Source organism: Solanum verrucosum, unplaced genomic scaffold (assembly GCF_900185275.1).
Source record: "Solanum verrucosum unplaced genomic scaffold, falcon-dt-bn FXZP01000079.1, whole genome shotgun sequence".
Lineage (NCBI taxonomy): Eukaryota > Viridiplantae > Streptophyta > Magnoliopsida > Solanales > Solanaceae > Solanum > Solanum verrucosum.
The window spans coordinates 3710257-3735021 of NW_026020368.1; the positions used below are offsets into that span (position 1 = coordinate 3710257).

The 24765-nt window shown below is 32.2% G+C and overlaps 2 protein-coding genes across 2 annotated transcripts; one reads left to right on the forward strand and one right to left on the reverse strand.

Moving 5' to 3' along the window:
* Positions 1–186: 186 nt before the first annotated feature.
* On the reverse strand, positions 187–4997 carry LOC125838207 (uncharacterized). The gene is made up of 4 exons (XM_049517283.1): positions 4478–4997; positions 2344–2987; positions 1415–1605; positions 187–891 (listed from the first exon to the last, which is right to left on the reverse strand). Exons 1-4 carry the CDS (start codon positions 4929–4931, stop codon positions 516–518), a joined length of 1665 nt encoding a protein of 554 aa, XP_049373240.1. The 5' UTR covers positions 4932–4997; the 3' UTR covers positions 187–515.
* Positions 4998–11577: 6580 nt separating this feature from the next.
* Positions 11578–18932, forward strand: LOC125838017 (guanine nucleotide-binding protein subunit gamma 1-like). Its single transcript, XM_049517071.1, has 7 exons — positions 11578–11610; positions 15088–15123; positions 15431–15492; positions 15549–15666; positions 18459–18511; positions 18721–18765; positions 18848–18932. Exons 1-7 carry the CDS (start codon positions 11578–11580, stop codon positions 18930–18932), a joined length of 432 nt encoding a protein of 143 aa, XP_049373028.1.
* Positions 18933–24765: the final 5833 nt, after the last annotated feature.

Consider the following 24765-nt stretch of genomic DNA (forward strand, 5'->3'; position numbering starts at 1 on the left):
TAGAATAAAATGACATATGAAGCAAAGTTGGATCTTCATTTGTGGCCCAAATCAATGGATTAGCCTAATAAAAATTGAATTTTAATTAAATCTATATTTATTAAACTTAAATGATTAATTCAATTGTATTAGTTCACAATATTTATTTGAACTAATATAGTTTAAATCCAATATAATCTCAATCAATTTTTTAAATAAATTTATATCCAATAAAAAAATTTGAAAAAAAAAGAAAGAATAAGAATTTGGAACAACTAACACTACTTATGCAAACAGCTACTATTTCACAACTAACATTTAACAACCGCAACTACATTTCGTAACTAACTATCATTAGCTTCAAGTGACACAGGAGGAGATTCCATAGACAATATTAGCTCCTGAGTATTACTTATCATACGCAGCTGAACTTATATTTGTCACAGAACTTTTTATAATAGCTTTGATAAACTGAACGAACTGATAATATGTTCTATTTCGAGTCCTGGTAAAAAGAAGGAATGAGTGAATACTCCTCATGGCCAATCAGAAGGTCTCTTGACTTCACGGAGTTGGACTGAATTCTGAAAACAATGGAAGAAACCAAAATGAGGGAATCTCTCATACCATGTTTCTTCGTTTACATGAGTGTCCCAATGCTCCCCATCGCTGCTCTTTCCATACTTGTGCACCCATCCTGAACCATTGTGGCCCTCTCCCCAAGTACGATTCCAACGTTCTCCATGTTTTCCTGCCCACCATGTCTCCCCTTGCTTCACGCCATGTCCATTTAGATCGAAGTTCTCGTCCCATTTATCACCCCATTTTGACCAACCATCTCCTTCAAAGCGCTCGGCCCATTTATCAGTATATTTTATGCTGCCGCCTTTTCCATCATACTTCTCACCCCACCTGCCAAATGGGTTAGGAAACCCTTAATATAATATGAAGATCGTTTGTATTATAGAAAATATAAGCATCCCAAAGTTCTAAAAGTTGGCAAGCATGCTCCAACTCTGCCACTCTCATGGCCAATGATAAGAGTACGACAGCATTCCGGAGAAACAATCTCAGAGATGGCAGGGTATGTATAGCTTCTTTTTTATTCTTTTGATAGGTGAGAGATGGCAGGGTAAGCTTTCACTTCATACCAGGTTCATTACAAGAAAAGTCTATTCAAACTTCAGTGCTTCAAACATCAAACTTTATGGAAGAATGCGACAGTACCCTCTGACTGGAATAGTCAGAAGATGTCGAAGTTCGAAAACAACAGAGGATGCCAGAGAAATGCTTCCAATTACCAAAAGCAGAAGTAAATGACTACTGAAGAAAGAAAAGGTGGTTTCCATAAATGGTAAACTCAATGCTAGTTACGTGAGTGCACATATGAACTAAGAATTTTAACTTGGAAAATAGAATACGAAGATCTTATTACCTTTCGTGCCAAACATGAGCATGACCAGCATCAAGGGGTGTATTTGGATCAATGCTGCACCACTTATGGGCCCATTTCTCCGCTTGGCCACCAGCACCATAGTGCTCCCACCATTTCTCATGCCACTCCTCACCTTTATTATTCCTTCCCCACTTATCTGCAGTTTTCTCCATGTGGACAAGCCCACCACTCTGCACAGAGCCACAATAAAGAGAAAATAAGAGAAGATACACAGTGTCTCAGGATAGATAAAGTTATCTCATAGTTTCTCAAACCCCATTCATAGGCCATTTTTCCAAGAAACAACGTTTGTTAACCAGAAGTATATATACAGCAGCACATTTCTTCGTCATTTAGAATGTTAGGAATGGAAATTTCACACAGAGATAAGAAGACAGAAAACAAGAAAAAGAAGAAATAGGAGCACATATACAATGTTCAGTTCAATAGCATTTAGTCACCCAGAAGAGGGTGGTAAAAAACACCATCATATTATCACGACTATAATTATACTATGATTCAACTCTTCACCAATCAAGCAAGCGACCGACAATTGCCATCAATGCCTGAAGTATAGAGACTTGGAAACATTAATTTCAATGATTTTGTTAAAGTCAATATTTTCTAGTGCTTTTCTGTAGTTCAATAATTAGAAAATAGGCATCGTTAGATCACACCTTGTCTCGCCAAAAGCATCTAAGAACTTTAAGGAAAGAAGTTATGACAAAGGAATTTTACATTTTCTATTTTTTCAGTGTTTTCCTCTATATACCCTCCTCCCCGGCCTCTTTCTCTTTAAATCTTCCTTCTTCTCACTTCAGTCAGCTAATAGAAAGCAGTCTTGCAGTTAAACTCATAAATTCTAGAACAATAATTAACACAAAAAAGAACTTATGAGTATCATGATGATTAAGAACAGGAAGTCTGACCTGCCACATTGATTCTTTCCAGAACTCATGCCATACATTTCCAGCAGCATCTCGTCCTGACTTCTCAGAACCTAGTTCCTTATGACCAAATTCATCAGCAGCTTCCCAATACTTGTCTTCCCATTCAACAGTTTTGTCAGCACTAATGCCCCTGGTTAGCGTCCACTTGCAGACCACCCCATCAGGTCGTCGTTCAGTCCCGGTCTCCTTCCACCATCTTGATCCATCAGGACTGATTCCCTCGGATGATGCCTCATTTTCCTGCTGAAGGGCATAAGCTGCTTCCGCTGCATTTGCAGAGAACAGAATGCCAAGTTCACGTTCCTCCACCTGGTGAGGTATCTCAGGTGTTGAGCTCGAATCTTCCAAATTTTCAACCTCCAAATGTGACTGAAGCGGTGGAAGAGGAGGACTATGTTTTCTATCAATCTTAGCACTCTGAAATGGGATAGATAGAAAATCTGGAGATCGTTCTTTCTCTATAACAGGGATTGGTGGGTCTGGAGACAGAGAGACATCTGACTTCATCTGAATGTCATCAAAAGAACTGTCTGAAGGAGGTGTCCAGGACCAGAAGCTTGGACCTGGTGTTCCCATCATAGTTCCAGATCGAGGCACAATGGAAATGACATTTCCCGTCGCTCCTGATCAAGAACAAAGATCATGATTGAGCCACTGTATAATAGCACTGGAGTAGAAGATTGGAGAAAATAATATCTCAATTCTCAAATTTGTGGAGTGCAACTACCATGCATAAGAAAACATTACAGCTAAAAGATATATATACTTGTGTACGGCAACCTCATAGAACAATTGGATTAAAGTTCGACGTAGTGTATTAATATCTTGGAGAGCAAGACAGATCCACTCTATTCAAATTTGAGATTGAAGATGCTTTATCTATTAGAAGCACTTCAATTATGCTGCACAAAGAGGAACTATACAGAGCTTTTTTTGATAAGATAAGGTAAAATCATTAAATGTGTACCATTAAAGTACAGAGATACGGTATATGGAATCATAACAGAGCTATAATAGCATAATGAAATGAGATCAGAGGTTCTCCTTGAACCATTAAAGATCATAATTCTTGAAAGGAAAAAAGGTTTTTTCAGCAGTGTAAAGGGAGATAATACGGAAAAGGAGAAGGATAGCACAAAGCATAAAAGGTTCTTGTATTTCATTTTACTCATCCAGACGGGCTTGGGATGTTGACGATAGCCTTTTACTTTACACTAATGAGGCAAAACACTTGGACACTGAAAGAAAAAAATTAGGCTCACTCGAAGTTCCATGTCAATCAAAAGCTTATTTGTGTTTATGTCCAGGTAAAGCCTGCAAGCTGTTCCCGTCCCTTGGCGATGCCAACCATCACAAGCTTATTTGTGTTAATTTCATTGGAACCAAATGTTTCTTGAATCATGTCACCCAGAAACATCATCATTATCCGTGTCTTACATCCAACCAACAGAACAACACAATAGGAGTCGAAAGAAGAAATGGCAACTCGTATAGATCAATTCTCAACAAATTTCAGAATAGATATGCAAACGTTTATAGACTTATAGTAGTGTTACTCATTGAAAGAACTTTATTGAGAACATAATCAAGTGCCCTGCATCCAATCCAAGTTTAAGATAATCTCCATGACCACAACTAATAAATACGCATCCCAACATGGAAGATAAAAATTCCTCCAGACCTCGAAAGTGAAATCTATCAAAAAAGGGAAAAAATCTCCAAGTATCAGACAGGAGTATGTCATATAGCCATTTATCTTTAACTTCTTTTTCCCTTGTACACACTTAAGTAGTCCCTGGAGCCTTTCCCTTCAAGCTCTCAAGAAAAGGCAACAAATCATTCACTTCCTAACTACAGGATCAATGTCGTAAATCACGACTTGATATTCTAGACCAAGAGCATAGTAAAAGCAATGTTAACATTACAAACAATTCTATCACTCTGAATTTATACACTTTTCTAACAAGCAGTTCTTCTAAATCCATTTGTATTAAAAATAACTGATAACCATAGGCACCAGTTATAAACATTTTTACAATTCTTTTGATTTCTGTGTACATATAATCTTAAAGATTTGATAAGAGGAAAATAATGAAAGAAGAAAGGAAGTTACCTTGTTTGTTATTTTTATCAGCCTCATCATCGTCCTTTCGGGGCAATGGATTCTCCTTAATCAATGCTTTGGCGGCAGCAAGGGCAGCAGCAGCACGATCAATGATCTGCATACTTTGAACTTTATCTCTTTCTTCAGGAGAAACTTGAAGAATCTTGTTGAATTCCTCGGTCTTCTTCTCCAATATCTCAGGGCTTTCTTCCACTTCAGGAGGAGCAATGTTCTCAGCTATTCTTTTGAACTCAGCTGACTTTCTCTCACGTTCCATTGCTCTCTTCCACATTTCCAAGAATGAATCTGAATCTGTAGCTTTGATTCTTGAACTCTTCCTTCTCCTTTCTGTTACTACTTGCCATTTTCTGGTCGAAACGGAAAATGGGTATTCTACTTTGGGTTCGCCGGAGCTTGCCGCGACGACGCGTGAGTGAGTAGTTGCCGGGAAACGAGTCGCCATCGAACTTCGAGTATCGTAATTTCTGCGCTCTGTTTGCAGTCTGCAGAGCAAAAGAGAAGTCGATTTTGATTACTGTGAGTAGTAATTTTGGGATTTTCAAACATTTATAGTAAGCTTTTGGAGTATTATTACTCCAGCCGTCCACTTTTTAAATGTCATTTTTTTTTCTAGAATCAAATTATAAGAATTTAACTAATATTTTATAATATTTTTTTATTATATTAATATGTTAAAAATTGTAATTTAGAATACTTTTTATATTATTTTAAATATTTAATTTTTAAAAAAAAATCAAATTAATGTAATAGTCAATTTAATTTACTTTTAAAGTTAAATTAGATTATACTAATTTAATGTTTTAAATAAAAAATTTAAATATTCAAATTAATATGATGAAAAATACATAATAAAATCTTAATCAAAATTTTTATAATTTAATTCTAGAAAAGGAGAACGATAACTAAAAGTGGACGGTACTTTCTTTTGGGAAGATAAAAAATAATTATAATAAAGTTTTCTTGAAATTGAAGGAAGGTTTTTGATGCTGTCTCTTAAAAGAAATTAAAACAGAAAAAGAAAAAGAAAAAAAATCAAAATATTTTTGAGAAACGTTGCCAGGATTGCATCGACATATGAATTATGATAAGATTTAGACTAATTCCTTTTTTGAGAAAAGACATAAAGTCACCACTAAAGTTATTTCGAATTTTTATAAAGACACTTTAACTTAGAGGGCGTCCTATTACCCCATAAAAGTATTGAATATCTTTCTAAGATGACCGTTTTGACCCATTTTCTCTACTGTGAACAGACACGTGATGCTCACTCTTTTTATTAATTTAATTTAATTTAAATTAATTTCTTCAAATCCGACCCGACCCAAATCGTTTCAAAAAAGAAAACTCTTGTTCTCCATTTTTCATTTCTTAGTTTCTCTCATCATTTTCTTCAATCATAGGCATTGTTGAAGATCATCTCCTACAATTTTGATGTTTGTTGGTCAAATTTCTTGGAGAACTAGCGGAGTAAACAATGAATTGAAGATTAAAAGGTTAGAATAGTAACAATAGCAAATCATTCCAGTTGCAAACTAAAACCCTCATCGGCATGTATATTGGAAAAGCTGCTTGAGTTTCAATGGCGAAGAATAATTCGTTGAAATCGATAATAGTGGTATTTGGAGCCATGTCTTTTGAGTGGCTGGCGATTGGGATTGTTTTCAAACCATGGCTTGATAAAACCCGAGCTTCAATGGACAAGTCTCGAAAACATCTTGTGACCCCGACGATGACGCCGCCGATCAAAGTTCAGAAGCTGGCAAGTTTTAGGTCGATGTTGATCCTCCCGAAAAAACAACTGATTTGAGAGTTTGGTTTGATTTTTGGGTTCTCAAAACTAAATGAAATTAAGAAGAAATGAAACCTCGAACAACTTTAAATTAGGTTTTTCGATTGGAAATTAAAATGAATTCCTACCTTATTGAGTTTATTTCATCAGTTCATCATAGAATACTTGTGACTCTTTTGCAAGGGAATATGATGAATTTGAATGGAGCAAATAATTAATAAAGAAAATAACTTAAATGTGGCAGCTTTTAGTTGATTTTTGGCATTAAAAACGGACCTTCACGCGCATCATGTGCGTGATCACAAACATAATGAGAAAATGGGTCAAAATGGTCCTTTTACAAAAATATTCAATACTTTTGTGGGGTGATAGAACGTCCTCAAAATTAAGGTGTTTTTTTCAAAAATTTGAAACAAATTCATTGGTGATTTTATGTCTTTTCTTTTTTTTTCTTTAGTTTCATTTTTGGATATTCTTTGAACCTACAAAAGTGAACAATCAAAATATAATTACTATTTACATTCCCACTTTATTCAAATAAGGAGAAACGTCGCGGTGACTCAAAAAATGAACAATTGAATCAATTTTAAAAGAATTTTAAGAATAAATGAATTTTAAAAGAGTCACCACCTAATTTTAGAAAAAACTAGGAAACCAATTAAATGATTTACGAAACCAAGAGATTCTAGGTAAGGGGTTCAAGTTATTCTGAAGGGAAGGTGTTAGCCATCCTTCAAAATCTACAACTGTGGGTTCCGGCTGAATTCATTTTTTTCAAATTAAGGAGGAGATAAAGTAGTATACGAGTATAACAATCATGCAATATACACAAGTAATAAAATAAAACAATAATTTAATAAGCGGCCTAAGGTTTGCCTAACATCGATAATATACACAATAACGAATAAAAATATAATTCGAATTCCATTCGATTAGCTTCAATGAGAAGCAACTCCGGGTACCTGTAATGACACTTAGTAAAAGTGTTAGTACCAAATAAATATGACTAAAAATAAATGAATTAAACAATAACTTAAAAATAAACATCCGTCTTATTAACATGGAAAGTCTTGGAAATCGATGGTAATTTTTTTCATCCGTCAATTTTAACATATAAAGAATATAAACATGAACTAAATTTCCATTTTCTAAAATGAGGAGGCCACCAAAACCGACGGAGAGATTTTCTCATTGGCCATTTAATTGGTAATGTATAAGCTAATTACTACAGCACTGGAAGAAGAATAAATAAAGTATTTTAAAGAAATATTTAAAGATAAGAACAAACAAACACTTAATGAGAAAACAATCAATACATAACAAAAAAATCAACCAAGAACTAATTTGAGAATTGAAACTCTAATAGATTAAAAAATAAGTAAAAACTTGGATAAAAACAATAGAAACTAAACTATAACAAATGTAACCTGACCGATTGAGGCAACTACATGAAACAATATGAAATATATTTAATAGCAACTTATCATAATGACACATCAATAAATAGAGAATGATATCACACTTGAGAAAATTCCTTAACCACTAGATATTTTGTTTAAAATAAAAAATTCGAAGCATAACCATATAAGAGGCAAAACACACAGCAAATCAATACAAAAATCGTGAATAAACAATCAAAACAAAATAACATGGTAAAAATATTAACACAGCTAATCACAGGGCCGGCTCTATGTATACAAAAATAAGGCATTGGCCTTAGGCCCCCAATTTTAGGGGGCCTCAATTTTTTACCAAGAATAAATTATGTGTTAATTTTTTAAAGAAAAACATTAATTATTTATGATAAAAAGTATATATTTAAAATTATTATTTTATTCTCTTCAACCTCATTCAAATAGAAGAAATCAAGAAAATATTGTTTTATTTTCTTACACTCTCTCTACTAATACTCACATTATTTTCTTTTTAACTCCTTTTCTGCTCTCTTCTTTAAATTGTTGATAAATTAGAGTAATATTCTTTCAAAAATATCAATTAATAGTCGAAAAGTGTTGAACAAATTGAATTGTAAATTCTTTTTCCATTTCTTCTTAGATTTTCAAGCATTACAATAAATGTGGGGTAACCAAATTATCAACTTCATCAAAACTATGGTTCTAACTCTTATATTTATTTGAAATTTGTCAACTTATTACTTATAGAACTATGTTAACAATTCATATAATGATTGCCCGAGTAAAATAATATTTTTCAACGTTGAATTAATAAAATCTTATTTAAAACTAATAATTGAAAAAGAAATCGAATAAATCATTATATATATATAAAAATATTAGATAATACTTTGCATTTAAAAATGTAAGAAAAATAAATTTTAAATAAATGCATGTGAAGTTTATTTAAATTTTAGGCCTCTAATTAAGATTTTGCTTTAGGCCTCCGATTACGTTGAGCCGCCCCTGGCTAATCAGAACTTTATCAAAGAAAAACAAGAAATGAAAATAACACCGGCCAAATCTAAAGCGCAAAAAATAAACAAAGTAAAATAGCAAAAGATAAAAATAAAGAGGCTTACCCATTTGCTGGAATTGACAGTGTTGTGTTGCTGATTTGAACTAGTGAGTGAGTTCATTGATTGTTAAATCTTGTAGCTCAAAGCTTCCAGGTGGTCCTTCCGGCAGTGCTCTCTTGTTGTTGTTGACCGGTTTGGAGTGAGATCTAGTGATTTTGGGTCGGAGATGACTGCTTGGAGCTCGGTTGTTTTACCCGAAAAATGAGGATATTTGGGTCGTGGGTCTTGGGACTGGTTTCTGGTTGATTTGGGGGTTTGGTTGGCTAGCTTTCTGTCAGAGAAAACAGAGTTTGTTGGTTGTGTGAGCTTGTCGGAGAAGTGGGAGAACAGTGAGGGTGTAAAGACCCTTCTGAAATAATATAAGTCAATAACTTACGAGATTTTTATACATATATTGCCCTCACACTAGACGAAAATGACGTAAAAGAATACTACCAACTTCCGAGTATCCGAACTAGATCTTTCATCCTTCACACAATCATACAAAATTAGTGATAAATTTAATATATTACAAGACTTGGGCTTACATACCCCAAAAGGTCAAAACATAGAGCCATATTTATATTACAACCCATAGCAACATGATCAATTTAGTCCTCAAAATTTCATGTAAATATACAACACATAGATTATGTACAAGTCCCAAGGTTTATACAAAATATAGATGTCTATATGCAAATGTGATCTTCCTTAAGGCTCTCAAAATTTCCATCTCCAATAGCCAGCTTCATGCATCCACTCGATCATTTCCCTACGATAGAAACAACTATCGCTAAGCATATAGCTTAGTGGTGCAAAACTATAGTTTCGGGGCCATCCGATTTACAAAACAAACTTTCTCAAATCATGGGTAACATAATTGAACATAATTAATAAATCAAGTAAACAATATATAAAGAGTATCAAGTTCGATATTTAAAGACCCAAATGTCAAGAACGTTCATAGCATCATTTTCCAAGATATTCAACAATAAGGCTCGCCCAATATGTACATCATGTCCTCACACCAAGCACAAGCAAGTATCAAGAAGGGTCAAAGCCCAATAATCAAGAGAACCAAGAACCATATTAAAAATGGCTTTCTAGTTCGTACTTAAAAATGGACAACTTCCATTCTTAAGACGGACTAAAAATCCAGAGTCAAGATGACAAATGATCCGAATCAAGAGGCATGCCAATAGTGACAAAGTCACAGCCACAAGAAGGACAAGGTCCCAACAAAAGTGTCAAGTGATCAAACAATCCGTACAAGTGGGCGAGTTACACAAGCATCTTTAACGTCTCAAAGGATACCAACACAACAATGCAAAGTGACAAGAGGTAACCAAGGTACAAAGATCCAATTTCAAATATACTAGAGGTTAAAAGAGTGCAAGTACAAGTTTATACACAAACCTCAATGCTTTAGCAAAGAAACAGTCCAACCAATGTATCAATGTCCTCAACTTGTTCACGAGTATATACAACCTTTAAAATACAATTACACAACTTCTTTAATCCCTAGCAGCTCAATAATATTGATGTAAAATAGAATCATCATCACAAGTAAAATTAGTCTGCACAAACACAATAATGCTCCCAAAACAGTGATTCTGGCCAGCCTAGTACCTCATGTCGCAACTTAGATTTGAAACGGAAAACAACAAAACTAAACTTTATAACCTTCATGAAATATGTAGATACATCTCTTAGGGTTGCAAACAAACAATAATCACCGCAAAATGTATTTTGTACAACAAGATATAGTCAAAACACTAACAGTTGTTCATACAGAATTTGTAATTCCAAAATCTGGACAGAACTTGTTCTATGTTGCGTCCAATATTTCGAGTCTATAACAGCTGAATCAGAGTTTGACATAAACATAAGAGTTGTAGGTATATGAATTATCTTTCCAAATCATATTTACTCACTGTAAAATAAGTTCTAGAGTGAGAGATATGCATAAAATACCAAACACTACCCAGCTCAGAAATAGATTTTTGTCACTTACCAACAAGAAGTGTGTGTTCTTGAATTCCAGCCAAAAAGGGCCACGTTTTTTTGTGATTTTGAAGAATAAACTATTTAGCTAAGGTTCTAATGTTCTTAGACTTGAGGGAAATGAATTTAATTGAAGCAGGTGTGAAAATATATAGTTACACAGGTGATACTTATCACCTGTACAAATGTCACCAAAAGGGGCTGCCCAAACAAAAAGTTGGCTGCCCAAAAAGCATACATATATACCTATATGTATATCCCTTACCTTCCTTTTAAAGTTATACATAATTCTAATTAGGATATTACCTAAACACCCCATCACAAATCCTTAAATTACGATAAGAATTTATGCTAAGCAAGTTGGCAATTATCACAACACTTCAAGTTCCCAAAATGAGACTAAAACATATTCTAGTAATTAAGCAACAGTAAATCGATATGCGACTCTTGGTTAGTATTTAGGTGTGTTACAGAGGGTGTTGTCACTGGTAGCAGCGGGCTTCTGGTGGTTTTTTTGGTGAGCTTGTTTCAGAAATGTGGCGAATGGAGATGGGGTTTTGGGGTCTGGAAAAAACGGAGAAACGAGGAGGCAATGGTGGTGTGAGTTGGTGGTTTGTTGCTTGTCGGAGCTTTGAGCAGCAGCGACGCGGGTTTGCTAAAATACTTGCAAAATTAAGTGGATTGTCAAAGAAAATGGGGATGGGGACTAGTGGCTGTTCGGGGTTTCACCGGAGATGATTTCTCCGTTGAGTTGCTGACCGATGGAGATGGTGGTGCGAACTGATGGAGAAGAAGGCTAGATGGTTGTTTGGTGAGGTGTGATCTGGCAGTGAGGTTTGGAGGTGGAATTTAGAGAGAACTTGGAGTTGTTTTGGTTATTGTTTAGCCGAAGTTGATGTTCGTTGGAAATGGCAAAAGGAAACAGGGTTTTGGGTTGCCGAAACTTCGCCGGATTTCGGGCGGTGGTGACCGAAAAATAGTGAAGAGTGAAATCCTTTGTGAATAAAAATCTGAAACCCTAACCTAAAAATATTTTCACCACCCCTAACGTAATCACTAAGAAATAACTTATATAGAAAAATTGAAAACCACCTATAGTGCAATACCATTATATAGAAACCTTGGGCCGAAACCAGTAGTTAATAAAATATTTGTGTACGAAATCTTATCTATATTTGAATGAATTTCTAGACTGTGCAAAATATCAAAATGAATATTAACAAATGTAATGAATAAAATCAATATTAAAAAAATATAATAAACGTAACTAATGACATGTAAAAAAAATGCAATTTTAAAATTAACTGATAAAATTCTTAAATTTTCATAAATAAGGAAAGTTATCGATAAACTTATTTTAAAATTATAAAAAAAATTATTTTAAACTATTAAATAAATAAAACTTAAAAGTTACGAATTTTGAAAATGTTAGGCCAAAATTGGGTGTCAACAATTACCATATGTGATTATTTTTTTCCCCACATATTTTGATTTACAAGGTATAAGAGCTTGTTTGGATATGTGATATGAAATTATAAATTGAAATCAGATTAATATAATATTGACATTTTCTTAGAATATATAGTTTGAATATCTTAAATTGTGTTTTTCCTCATAAAATCCCACAAAGTTAAAAAATCTATGAAAAATTTCCCAACATTCTTCGACATTCTTACCAACTGAGCAAATCATAGTTCATTACACAAGATATCAGAATATCCTAAGGAGTTGTATTGGTAAATCACACATCTCCATGCTAATTTTGTAAATAAGCTAGCGTTTGATTCCAAACTTCCAAATATTCTTGGCAAATCATTTTTGGGTGAAGTTTCATCATGCGTTAGGCCATAAATTTTGAGGGAAATATTTGATTATTTTAAAAGATATTATTTTTACTCATAAGTTCTAATAATTATTAAAAACACCTTCAAATTTGTATTATCATTTTATAAGAACATGTTTCGTTAAAAAATAACTTATAATATAATTGATCATCATCAACAACAAAATAACAATATGGGCAAGAATAATACATTATTCACATATTCAAACTTATCACTGATTCATGATGAATTATAACTCATTAAAACAAATTGTTCTTTTTTCTCAATCTTATTACTCAAATTATAACTCAAACTTTTTCAGAGGAAGTAAATAAATATTTGTTAAAATTAACAAATAATGGGTGTTTTTTATAAATTATAAAAAAATCGGGTAATTTTAAATTTTTTAAAAGTTATCAAAAACTAGGACTTGATCAAAATACTAGTTTTTTCTATTATTTGAAAACTTGGGATATTGCCAAGTAATAACAAATTGTATAGCCAAAAAATGTATGCGTCTAAAGTTTCAATCCTGAAATACAACAAACAGGAAAGGAAAATAGCAAACAAACAATAATATTTGTATTTGAATTTATGCGAAGGTTACAATCTTTATAAAATCTTTAAGAAAAGATATGTAACCCCATGATTCTTCTCTCTTCAATGATGTTCTTGATTTGATGGAATACTTGCGGCTCAACTTTTGGAGCGAAGACTTCTTTGTACTTACGGCTCAACACTTGGAGCGAAGACTTCTTTGTATGCGGAAGACTTCCAAATCACCACTGAAAAGCAAGGATTCTCTATGTATTTCTATGTGTCTTCTTCTTTTTTCTTTCGTCTTTTTTTTTTTGTCTTTAGAAGACCTCTTTATATAGGCTTGAGCTAGGATTTTAGGGGTATTTTTGTCCAAGCAATTTTGATCATTTGGCTTGAAGAACATGAGTTGGGCTCGTCTTGTAAACTTAATAGACTGACCCAAATATGATTTGGATTTTATTTAAGTCATATATTTTGACTTAAATATTAATATGATTTTATTAACCAGTAATTTGAATGGTCAATATATCATGAATTTATGAATTAATCCAAAATTTAATATGAATTTATCAATAAAATTTCACTGTCTACACCATTTTCTTATTATTATTTTTTGGAGCCAAACATGTCCTAGATGCTCAGGATCATTATAAACTTTAAATAGACGCATTTTTTTTAAATATTCACTAGTCAAATGTTCAAATATAATATTAATATTTTCTTATAAATGATATTCCTTTGTTTATGTTTCGTTTGGTTGCACTATTATAACGGGGACCCTATTGTTCTGATATTTCTCTTAAAAGTACAACATATCATTCTTGTATTACTGCGTAAATTATTTGAAGGGTCTAAATTTTCAAGTAGCATATGATGAGTATATTTTCTTTTAAAGCTAACGTGTTCAATAAAATGTATATTTAACTCCTTGTTGATGTTATACACACGTATAGGAGGAAAACATAAATATTACTAATAATTTTGAAGATATCCATATATGGCACGAAATTATTTAGTATTAAAGTATTTAAATTTTCTCCTTGATAATGTCGGCTTAGAATTTGACTTCACTGACAAGCGAAATGGTAATTGATATAAGAATAGCTAGTAAAGAAATACTTCTGCTAAGATTCTAAACTTTGCTTTCGAAGGTTCATACTTGTTTGGTGTTTGTCGTTATACTAGTGATACTCTGGTTAATATTAGTTTTTGATATTTATCTTCACATATGTGTTTATTGTGTCTTGGCTAGTGCTATTCATTTTTTTTAGGCATTGCACAACTTCTCCTATTAATTGTTATGTTTTTTATTGTTATAATCTTTCCTTGTTTATACCTGATATTGTTGCACTTAAGTCAAAAATCTTTCAAATATGACCTCTCTAAAGAGGTAGTGATAAAATCTACATACACTCTAACCTTTCTAAAATTTTACTAGATATATAAAGTCTTAATAAATAAATTGAAACAACATATATAATCAAAAAAAAAAAAAATGAGAGGTGAGGTTATTAAGAAAACACTAGGGATATGTATTACTCATGTGACTAGTTTTATTGGTGCATTTAATTAAGGGAAAAAACACAAATACACTCCGAACTATCGTAAAAGTATACAAATATTCTTCGTCATATTTTTGGGACATTGGTGCTCTTGCTGTCCAAAAACTAGAGCATATATGCCCTTCACTCTAACGGAAGACTAAATAGGGATACGTGGCACAATCTTATTCGTCGATCCAATATTTAATAAATATCGGGTCGGTGGATAAAATTATGACACATGTATGTACATTAGTATAAAAAGTATATATGCTCTAATTTTTGGATGACAGAGACATTAATATTTTAAAAATATATCAAAGAATATATGTATATCATTTACTATAGTTAAAGATATATTTGTACTTTTTCCCTTTAATTAAATTTAGGTTTGGCCTTTGAATGAAGTAGGAGAAGGAGCACAGGTATGTTGTTATTTCACGAGTCACTTGTTACACAATTGAGACTGTCAAATCCAGGTTCACGAGCACTGCCTGATTGACACCGACCGCTACCGCTAGGTGGAAACTGAGAAAAGATAAAAATATCGCATAATACATCATTTTGTCTTTTTTAATTTATATTTAAGCTCTCTAATTTTAATTATGTACAAATAATACTTAAATTTATATATAAAAAAAATAGAAGCATTTCATTTCACACGAGTCGAACAAATAGAGACACGTATTCAAATACTGACGTATCTTTTCTTTTTCAGCTTTAATTTTCCAGTGGAAAACCCAAAAGTTCGCTGCTTTTCCTACTTCCCCAATGTCCCCTTCAACGAATCTCTGGTTTCCTAACGGCTCAGTTATGGCCACAGTTGTAGTTGATAAAAATTGATTGTTAGGGTGTTTGGCAGAGAAAGAGAGATGCAATCGGAGCAAGTGGAATCGAATGATAAAAGGGGAAAGCATCGGATTTTGGCTGAATTGAAGCGACTTGACCAACAAATTCGCTTCTTACAGGTTCTCTCTTTCACTCTCCTTATTAATTTCTATCTGCATTTGCCATGGGAACTAGCAAAAATATAACCCAAGAATATTGAAAAAGAAACATCTGTTTTTTGCTGAAAATGTGCATGCCTTACCAGCGCTTCACTTGCATTGTCAATGAGGAAATGCTTTCAATTTTAAACTCAAAATTGCAATCTTTTGAGTATTGATTATGTTTCTCATCTCGCATAGAGGTCTATTGAGACCTTTGATATGTGACGTACTTGCCACTAGGGATTTATCAACAAAACCCAATGCTTTTTAAACACAAGAACTCGTGTTCATAGAGGGAGGCAGAGGAGAACATAAGATTTGAAGATGACGAGGGCACCACCAGAGGGGGGATGCATCTTAGTCGAAGCGTGGAAAAATGTTGTTAAACACACATAAACCCCAATTAATGTATAAATATAAATTGAATAAGATCAATTAACACAAAACAATTTATATAAGTTTACACATTGTGGTTCATAGTTCCAAACTTCTGCACTCGCCAAACCAGTGCACTAAATTAGCCTTTGTGTTTAATGGTGCACAAACCAATATATGATCCTTGCTGCACCCGAAGTTAATGGTTGCACGTGTACCCTCACCTTTCTAATTTCTGAAGTTTGTAGAACTAATTGTACCCATGCTTAGAGGTGCGAATCTTGATTGTCCTATACTTATGGCAGGCACAATGATTTAGCTAGTGAATATAGTTATCTTTGCACACAAAAGAAAGAATCTCATTACTGGCTGATGAGATTTCTTTTGTATACAATTGAAGTAGTCCCTCCATATCAATTTGTTTGTTTGATTTTGGCTTAACACGAAGTTTAAGAAAATAAAGAATTTTTTTTAATCTTGTGGTCTTAACCTAAAGATATGTAGAATGTACTAAAATGTCGTTTAGTCTTGTGGTCTTAAACATGTCAATTGGAAAACTAGAATTGAAGAGTTTTCAAAAAAAGTGAAAGAGACATTCTTTTTTACACAAATTAAAAAGGAAAGTAGGGCAAACAAATTGAAATGAGGGGAGTATTTCTTATGGTTATGTGAAACAAGAGTAATACTGTTTGCATTGTATGACACGTTCACTAGTTGAATATGTTATCATAAATCATGGGTTCAAGGTGGAAGCAATGGAATTTAATAACTTGTTCCTAATGAAGATAAAGGATTTTATGACTAGGATCAAATACTTTAGAAATTCTAATGATAAAGGATTTTTTTTGAGTCTCATGTGATTGAGGCTATGATGTATGAGGAGTCTCTTCCTTGATCAACAAATTAGGATATCTCGGTTTCACTTTTGCAAAGGATGGCATACGTGTTGCTTTCGCCAACATCTTCCCTTGTCGTGAAAGGATTTGGAGCACCTACTCAATGATTCGCAACATTAAGAGAAGCAATCCACCTACCATAGTAGCCAAAGATCAATTTTTATGCATTATAATCTACTTTGCTCTCTCGTAAAAGGAACAATATAGAATTGTTCGGAGCAAATATTGGAATTTGGGTGTCTACATTTCCTTCATTTGATGTTTTCTTTAGTAATTTATTTAGTATGTGAGAACTTTAAAGTTATAATAGTTCTATTTTAGAAATTTGAAATATTTAAACCCGGATCCTCGCACCCATACATGTCATCAAATCCTAAAGTTGAAGTCATGACGATCCACACCTGTATGGGCCGTATCCGATCAAACATAGGAATTGATGCACCTGAAAATTTCTGCAAGCACCAGGAGATGACTTAAGCATTCCTTTCGCAGTTGTTGATGTATTAATCACAGCAAACATTCCTGCCAAGAGGTCAAGGTTGTTTGCTAACTCTCAGCCACTTGTTAGAAGTACTCAAATGGTGACTGGCCAATATTTTCCCTTAGCTGCGTTAGTACTTCTTGGCTATATTATTAGGTGCCTCCAATGTCACGAGAGTAACAAGTTGACAGTAGTACTTAAACCTTTTTCAATTTGCCTATTTTCTGGAAAGATCAATCGCTATATATTCTGGTGCATAATGTAGGGATATCCATAACACAGTTTTGTTGCAAAAAGCTTTAAATCAAATGCTGCTGTCAAGATATGCTATTCATTGACTACTAATTGACATTCTGAGGTTGCCTTTCTCGTCTAGGATCCTTATCTGCCATCCTTTTCTAAGCTATTTTTATGTTCAATGGAACTTTGAGCTTGTGCTCTTGTCCATTATAATGCCCATTATTTTTTATGGTGATGTTTGTGCCAGACTGCGTGCACCTCAACTATTTGACTGGGTACCAACATTCCCGCACTAGCATTGTTATCGGGTAATTCAGCCTCACAAAGTTTAGGTAGATGGGAAGAAATACACCTACTTTTTTTGCCTCTGCTGAACCTTGGTGTAGTTACTGTACAAAATACTCTTCTGTATGTCATGCAATTGAGATGGCATTGTTTATATTGGGTCTTCTAACACAAATCCTGATCACCTGATGTTGTCTGTGAGGCCATTAAACCAGATATTGTTGATCCTATGTTACATGGACCTCTGTTCTGCCTTGATGTAATGGTGTAGATCTTTCAACATATCTTTAAATCTACGAAAAGTCGAACATATGCCTTTTGGCTACACACAAATATTTGACCTTTGTATCCTAGTTTATAACACAAGGAAAAGGCTTAAAACTGTATGTGGTTGGTCAGCTTGTTTCCTTTTTGCCAACATCAGGAGGACGGTATATTTCTTGTTATTCACTGATAAGTTTATTTACTTATATCTGATTACTGGATTTCTGCAGGAAGAACTAGAACTGCTTGGTAAACTGGAGAAGGCATCAGCTGCTTGCAAGGAGTAAGTAGAGAAAGACTATGTTAGTAGATTCTTGTGAAGCCTTGGGGACAACGATCAGCCTCTGATGGGTTGTGGCCTGGAGCTGATTGTGCAGCCCCAAGGCCCTTTCTTGTTAATTGTTTGCACCTACACACCAATCCTAGTTTAGATGACTTACTAATTGTCTACTCATTGATGTTATGGCCATTTAACATGTTTCTTTTATTTAGAATGCTAAGCAAAGTGGAAACTCGGCCAGATCCACTACTACCAGCGTAAAGAAAACTCTTTGCTTTTATGCAATATGCCATTGTCTTTGTGACACCTCTATTGATTTATTTTTATATTTTCTTCCAGAACAAATGGTCCCGCAAATCCTTCCTGGGATCGATGGTTTGAAGGACTAAATGATACAACAGGTTGCAGATGTTGGATATGGTGATACACTTAGCTACTTTCACTTGTTGGAGACGAAGTTGAAATTGACACTTGCAGTTGGCTAACAGCAATGGGAACTTGTTCCTAGGAAGTATACCAATTTTGAGGAATAATATTATTATTTTTTTACTATTCAATCTAAGCTTAAAATGTAATTGGAGCACAAGGCGGTCATGGTAACTGTATGAAACGGATGTTTATGCAGATTGATTGTCTTCGAGGTATTTTACATACAAGATTTCTCATTACTACGTAGATATGGGAGACAACTTTTAATTAAGTCAAGCATTCATAACCAGATCATCTTATGTTAGATATTTGATCTTTGAAATAGTTTATTGAATTTCGTTTTTTTTTTCTTTTGGAATCGCAGCCGCTACAATCTTTATCAGTCTCCGTTGGGTGAACTCCCACTATGTAATAACCACAAAACATACACTTTATGTGCATTGGATAAATCCCACGGTATAATAGCTTATAAACCACATAGTGAATGTAAATCGCACTAAACAAGCTTTATGCAACAAGCTCAATTCAAAAGACATTGAAAAAAGATCGATTTTGAATCATTCATATTGATGACCATCCTCTAAACCAACTGAGTCATCCCAGAATAACACCCCACTATAAGTAGAGTGACGGTAATGATTAAAATGTGTGCAATTTTAGTAGACAAAAGAAAAGAAGATGAGTTCATTTAAGAAAGCCACTTGGAAGTAAATCCGTGGTTGAAAAATGCAAATAATGAAGAATAGGGTAAAATGGATTGTTAAAGGACTCACCACCACTAGCTTTCCTTTGTAGCCCCCAATAATTTCAAAGTCGGTCCTTTCATCTACACATTACCTTAATAATTTATATTTTTTAGTCTAATCCTAAAATAAGAAAAAGGTAATGGATGTGACTTGAAAGTCTATTATGGAGTATTATTCATCATAATTTATGTGACACTGTTTAATTTTATATAAATACGTAGGAGAAAAATGATTTTTTAAAAAAATTTATAGCTAAAACAAATTTTTAACATTTGTGTGATTATAAGTTATTTTATTAATAAAAAAATTAAAATTAAAATTAAAATTATTTTTAATTATAATAAAATATCATTTTCTTGAAATGAATTTATTTTAAAATGTCAAATAAAATAAGAAGAAAGGAGTATTACCTAATACCTACTAATAATTCATAAGGTCCTTTTATTATGATTTAAGGCTATTTGATAATCTTTTTCCCGACACAATCACATTTCAAGAGAGTGAACACTGAAAGGCACTGCCGCGTGAATTTTCTCCACATGATTTTTTTTTTTCCGTTCCTAAGCAATAACTCGTAAACTACATAGGAGAGGTAACTCACACGGCAAGTCCAGTGCGATGAGTTCGACCCAGAAGACAAACCCCTTGCTTTCGCTGGCAAGAGGTTTTGAATTTGAGACCTCCAACATGGAAATCCAAAGCCCAAACCACCAGGTCACCCCGATGATTTTTTTAAAAAATATTTTTTTTTTAATCTATTAGATTCATTATTCTTAAATATTACTTTCATTAGATTCATTATTCTTAAATATTACTTTCATTAGATTCATTATTCTTAAAGATATAATAAAATATTTATTTTAATTATCATATTGGCCTACTTCAATTATTTAATTACAATTTTTAATAAAACGCACAGTAACCTTTTTCAACATATTTAATTCTAGTAAGACAATTGCTATAACAGAAAAACTTTTTTTTTCTCAATTGCTATTTATGATGTGCCAGAGTTGTTAAGATTATGTATGCTTATATTATAAGTCACAGATATTCAATTATAGCTTTATCTTCAGTTTACAAAGCCTCGTCTCATCTTTTAAGGACGATACATAATCACTATTTTTTATTTTTTTTTGTCTTAATAAAAATTATGTTTATTAAAAATTTAATAAATATGATGTATAGCTTACTGAATTACACATATTTAATAAATAATTTTTGAAAATCCAATACTATTAAATAAATGAAATATAAAGATATAGTTGATAAAAAATATCAATTTCTATTTTAAATTTTTAAGAAACACTTATTTCAGAATATGTATATGTATGTATATGTGTGTATGTGTGATAGTACTTATTTTAGGATAAAGAAAGTATGTAACTTTATTTTAACCCAAAAAAAGTTAAAATAAGGTAAACAAAAAGCTCAAAGTGTAACAAAAGGTATCGTCTTTATTAGGAAGCGTTTTACTTTCAATATAAAAAATTTCTATGCGAATTTAGATTTAATTGAATTCCAATATAATTATCGAATATCGGATGAGAAGCCAGAAAAGAAAAAAAAAACTCGATAACAAGGCCATGTTCTTAGAAGTTTACATGGAATAAAATGAAAAATAATTATAATGAGTAGTATATATAGTACTATAAAGAAAGCGATGCAATACTTTTGCAGAGCAATCATCAAAAAAGTTAATGTCATCAACACTGTTGTCCCTTTAAAGTTGCACATTAATTTCTTCATATTTTGTGACTATATTTCTTGCATATTCAAAATGAAACGGCAATAATAATTTATAGTATTATAATTAAAATTCTCTATGAAAATCTTTAGCGACTCTTTAACAGAAAGTTGAATTAAAAGTTACAATTATCTATTTTGTATTATACAACAAAATAAAATAGACAACTGTTTTATAGAATCATTATTGCTAAACCAAACTTAAAAAGTCAAATTTATAAAATAAACAAATATTTTGTGGAACAATTATAAGAATGTAATTCTATAGATGGAGTTATAAGGAGATTGAATGTAACGTAACCTCGTAGAAGTAGAAAAGTTATTTTTGAAAAAGTACTTGATTTTGACATATATATATCATAACAAATTAAAACCTAATAAACTCTTATTTAATTTGTATATTTTGTTATTCAAAGATCAATAAATACAAAGTATCCATCTCTTTATATGCATTTAACATTTGTACATGTTTTTATAATTTAAAGTATAATAAATGGTGGATAAGAATAAATAGTGTGTAAAAGATGGGGGCTCTGTATATACTTCACCTTCACCCCGACAAGAATAAACATATGCGTGCAAAGGAAACAGTAATTCCTCGAAAATACTTTTCTTGATTAGTCACATTAGAAAAAGAAAGGTCCAAAAAAATAAAAAACTTTTTTAAATTTTTTTTATAATATATAAATCTGAAATATGACAAAAGATTTTACTCATAAACGAGAACAAAATATTTTAACGCATTCCCTTCTGAAATAGTTTAAACTACGTATAGATACAATATAATATCTCGCTTTTTTTAGATGACCGCTATTTTTAATTTAATATGATATGAATAGTTAGTTCTAATTATATTTATGAAAAATAGGATGAGTGTCCTACCTAGCTAGTTAACCAAGTAATAGTTAATTAAGCATAATCACGTTATACATCTCATATTAGAGAGCCCGAGAAAATTAATTTTTTTAAAATTAGTATTTTTGGTACCAGTAACTACTCTGCTTAATCTTGTAGGGTACACAACAAGTTATGTTATTTAAAAGAAAAATTAATTAATGATTATTAGTAGAGTATGACATTATGCTTTTTCAAAACAATGATATCTAAATTGGAAGGGATTGAGTGTTAGTTTTCTGTCCAGTACAATCTTATGCAAAATTTCAAGCACAATACTAATGCATACTAATATTATAAGAGATATGCAATCCTTTTGCACCAAGGGCGGCATTCTTATAAAGTTTTTTTAGTTTTTAGTTTTAGGGAATTCAACAATTTGTTAATAATATATTTATTTAATTTCAGAAATCTACAAATGCATACTAATACTAATGCTTTCTTTTTCTTTCCTTTGGAAGATTTTTAGTGCTCGACTAGAAGTTAAGAAGAAAATTGTCAGGTTGGATGCCACATAAAACGGACGTGTCTATTTGGTAAATTTTATATAAGTTCAAGTGTCTATCTTGTACACACTCAAAATTGGAGGGCATAGATGTCAGCTGAAACCAAGCTAAAAGGTATATTTATGTATTGTGTCTTTATTAAAAATCACAATTTTTATTCTCTATTAAATATTTAATATGATTAAATTTAATAGATATTGACAAAAAAAATTATAAAGGGGAATTGTAATTTCGCAGTTTCTGGTATTTTTGGTGCGTGTGGTGTTTTAAGATGTAATTTTTGGAGTATTTTTCTATTTACGTTTGGTGTTTGGTATTATTTTTGGTATGACATTTATAGTATTTGATGAGACTTTTGATATTTTGGTTGATTTTTTTTTAAATTTTTTTTTGTTAATTTTAGATATGAAATGTGTTACATATTTGACGGGAAAAAAATTACTCACTTTTAACAAATATTAAAAAATAAAACTTCTCAGACTTTCTATTTATGTTTGGTGTCTAGTATTTTGTTTTATTTTCATCTTCTCCTTCTATTTGTTTCTCCAAATTCAGTTCTTAAGTTCCTAATTAACCATTTCTAATTTGGGATGACGTAAAATGGCTTGTGGACCAAATCAAAGGTAATTTGATTTCTAGTGTAAATGTTGAGTAATGATACCTATTCAACTTTTGACCAAAAATACATTAATAAATGCCATGTGGATTCTACTTTTAGGTTTAAATGGACCAATAGCATAATTATGCAAATAATTGTGGTACTTATTGAATCTATTTACACATCATTTGTTATTATCCAAATGCTTATTGCAACTCCAAAACAGCAAAATATTAGGACTCAAAATGTTTTCATATAGCTTGGCGGTTTTTTAGAGTTCACCAAATTGAGTATGCATAATGCATGCAATTACCTTTGTTTTTAATATTGTTAAGAAGTTCTTATTCTAATTTTTGAGAAGAAAAAAAAAGAACTGTGTATTGAACATGTCTAAATTCATTTTGTCAAATTTTAAACCGTTTATGAGTCTTTTAAAGTATTTGAAAATGGTATAGAGTGGGTAATTTAGTATATGTATTGGCTGTTATACTGTCTTATATAAAACAGAAAGCAAAAATTATAGCTTTTTGAGGGTAATTGTATTATTAATACAATGAATTTCCATATATTATATAATATACACCTCAATACATAATAGATTTATCTAACTAATGCTTGAATGGCTGAAAGCCTAGAATTAAAGAATGTACGAAATAAGGTATTGTTAATACATAAAGTCAATGCATGCATTATTTTTTTTATATACTCTATCAAACGCGACGAAAGCTCCTCTAGGATACTATCTTGGTTACCTAGCACTGAATTAGGTAGCACACTCATTTGGTATTTCTTACCTATATATCTTACATATGATCTATTTTATTTTTATTTTTTGAAAAAGGTGACCAAGTTTTTGTGGCCACATTTTACCAATGCTTTGATCAATTTTCAGTTGTCTCTGGACTTCAAGCTAATATGGTGAACACAATTACAATAAAGGCTCTGGAATATAATTGCTTGAGAATAGGTTTGATCGAGAAACTTCAATCTAATGCTTGGGAGCGGAGCTACAAGCCGGGTATGGGTTCGGATGAACCCAATACTCATATTTTGTATTGAGAAATCTATTAAATATATATAAATATTAAGTTTAGAATTCAGTTACTAACATTTGAAACCATCGTCATAAATTCAAAACTCATAATATTAAAATTCTGACTTCACCTTTTGGTAATGCTATAAATTGGAACAAACATGTGGAAGAGATTTTGAAAGATGCTAAAGGGAAAGCTTAAGTTACTCAGTTGTTCAGAATGCTATATGCATAATATATAGTAGTTCTTATTTGTAAAAAATATATATTTTCTTGCCATTCATTTAAAGTTGGGATCAACTAATACT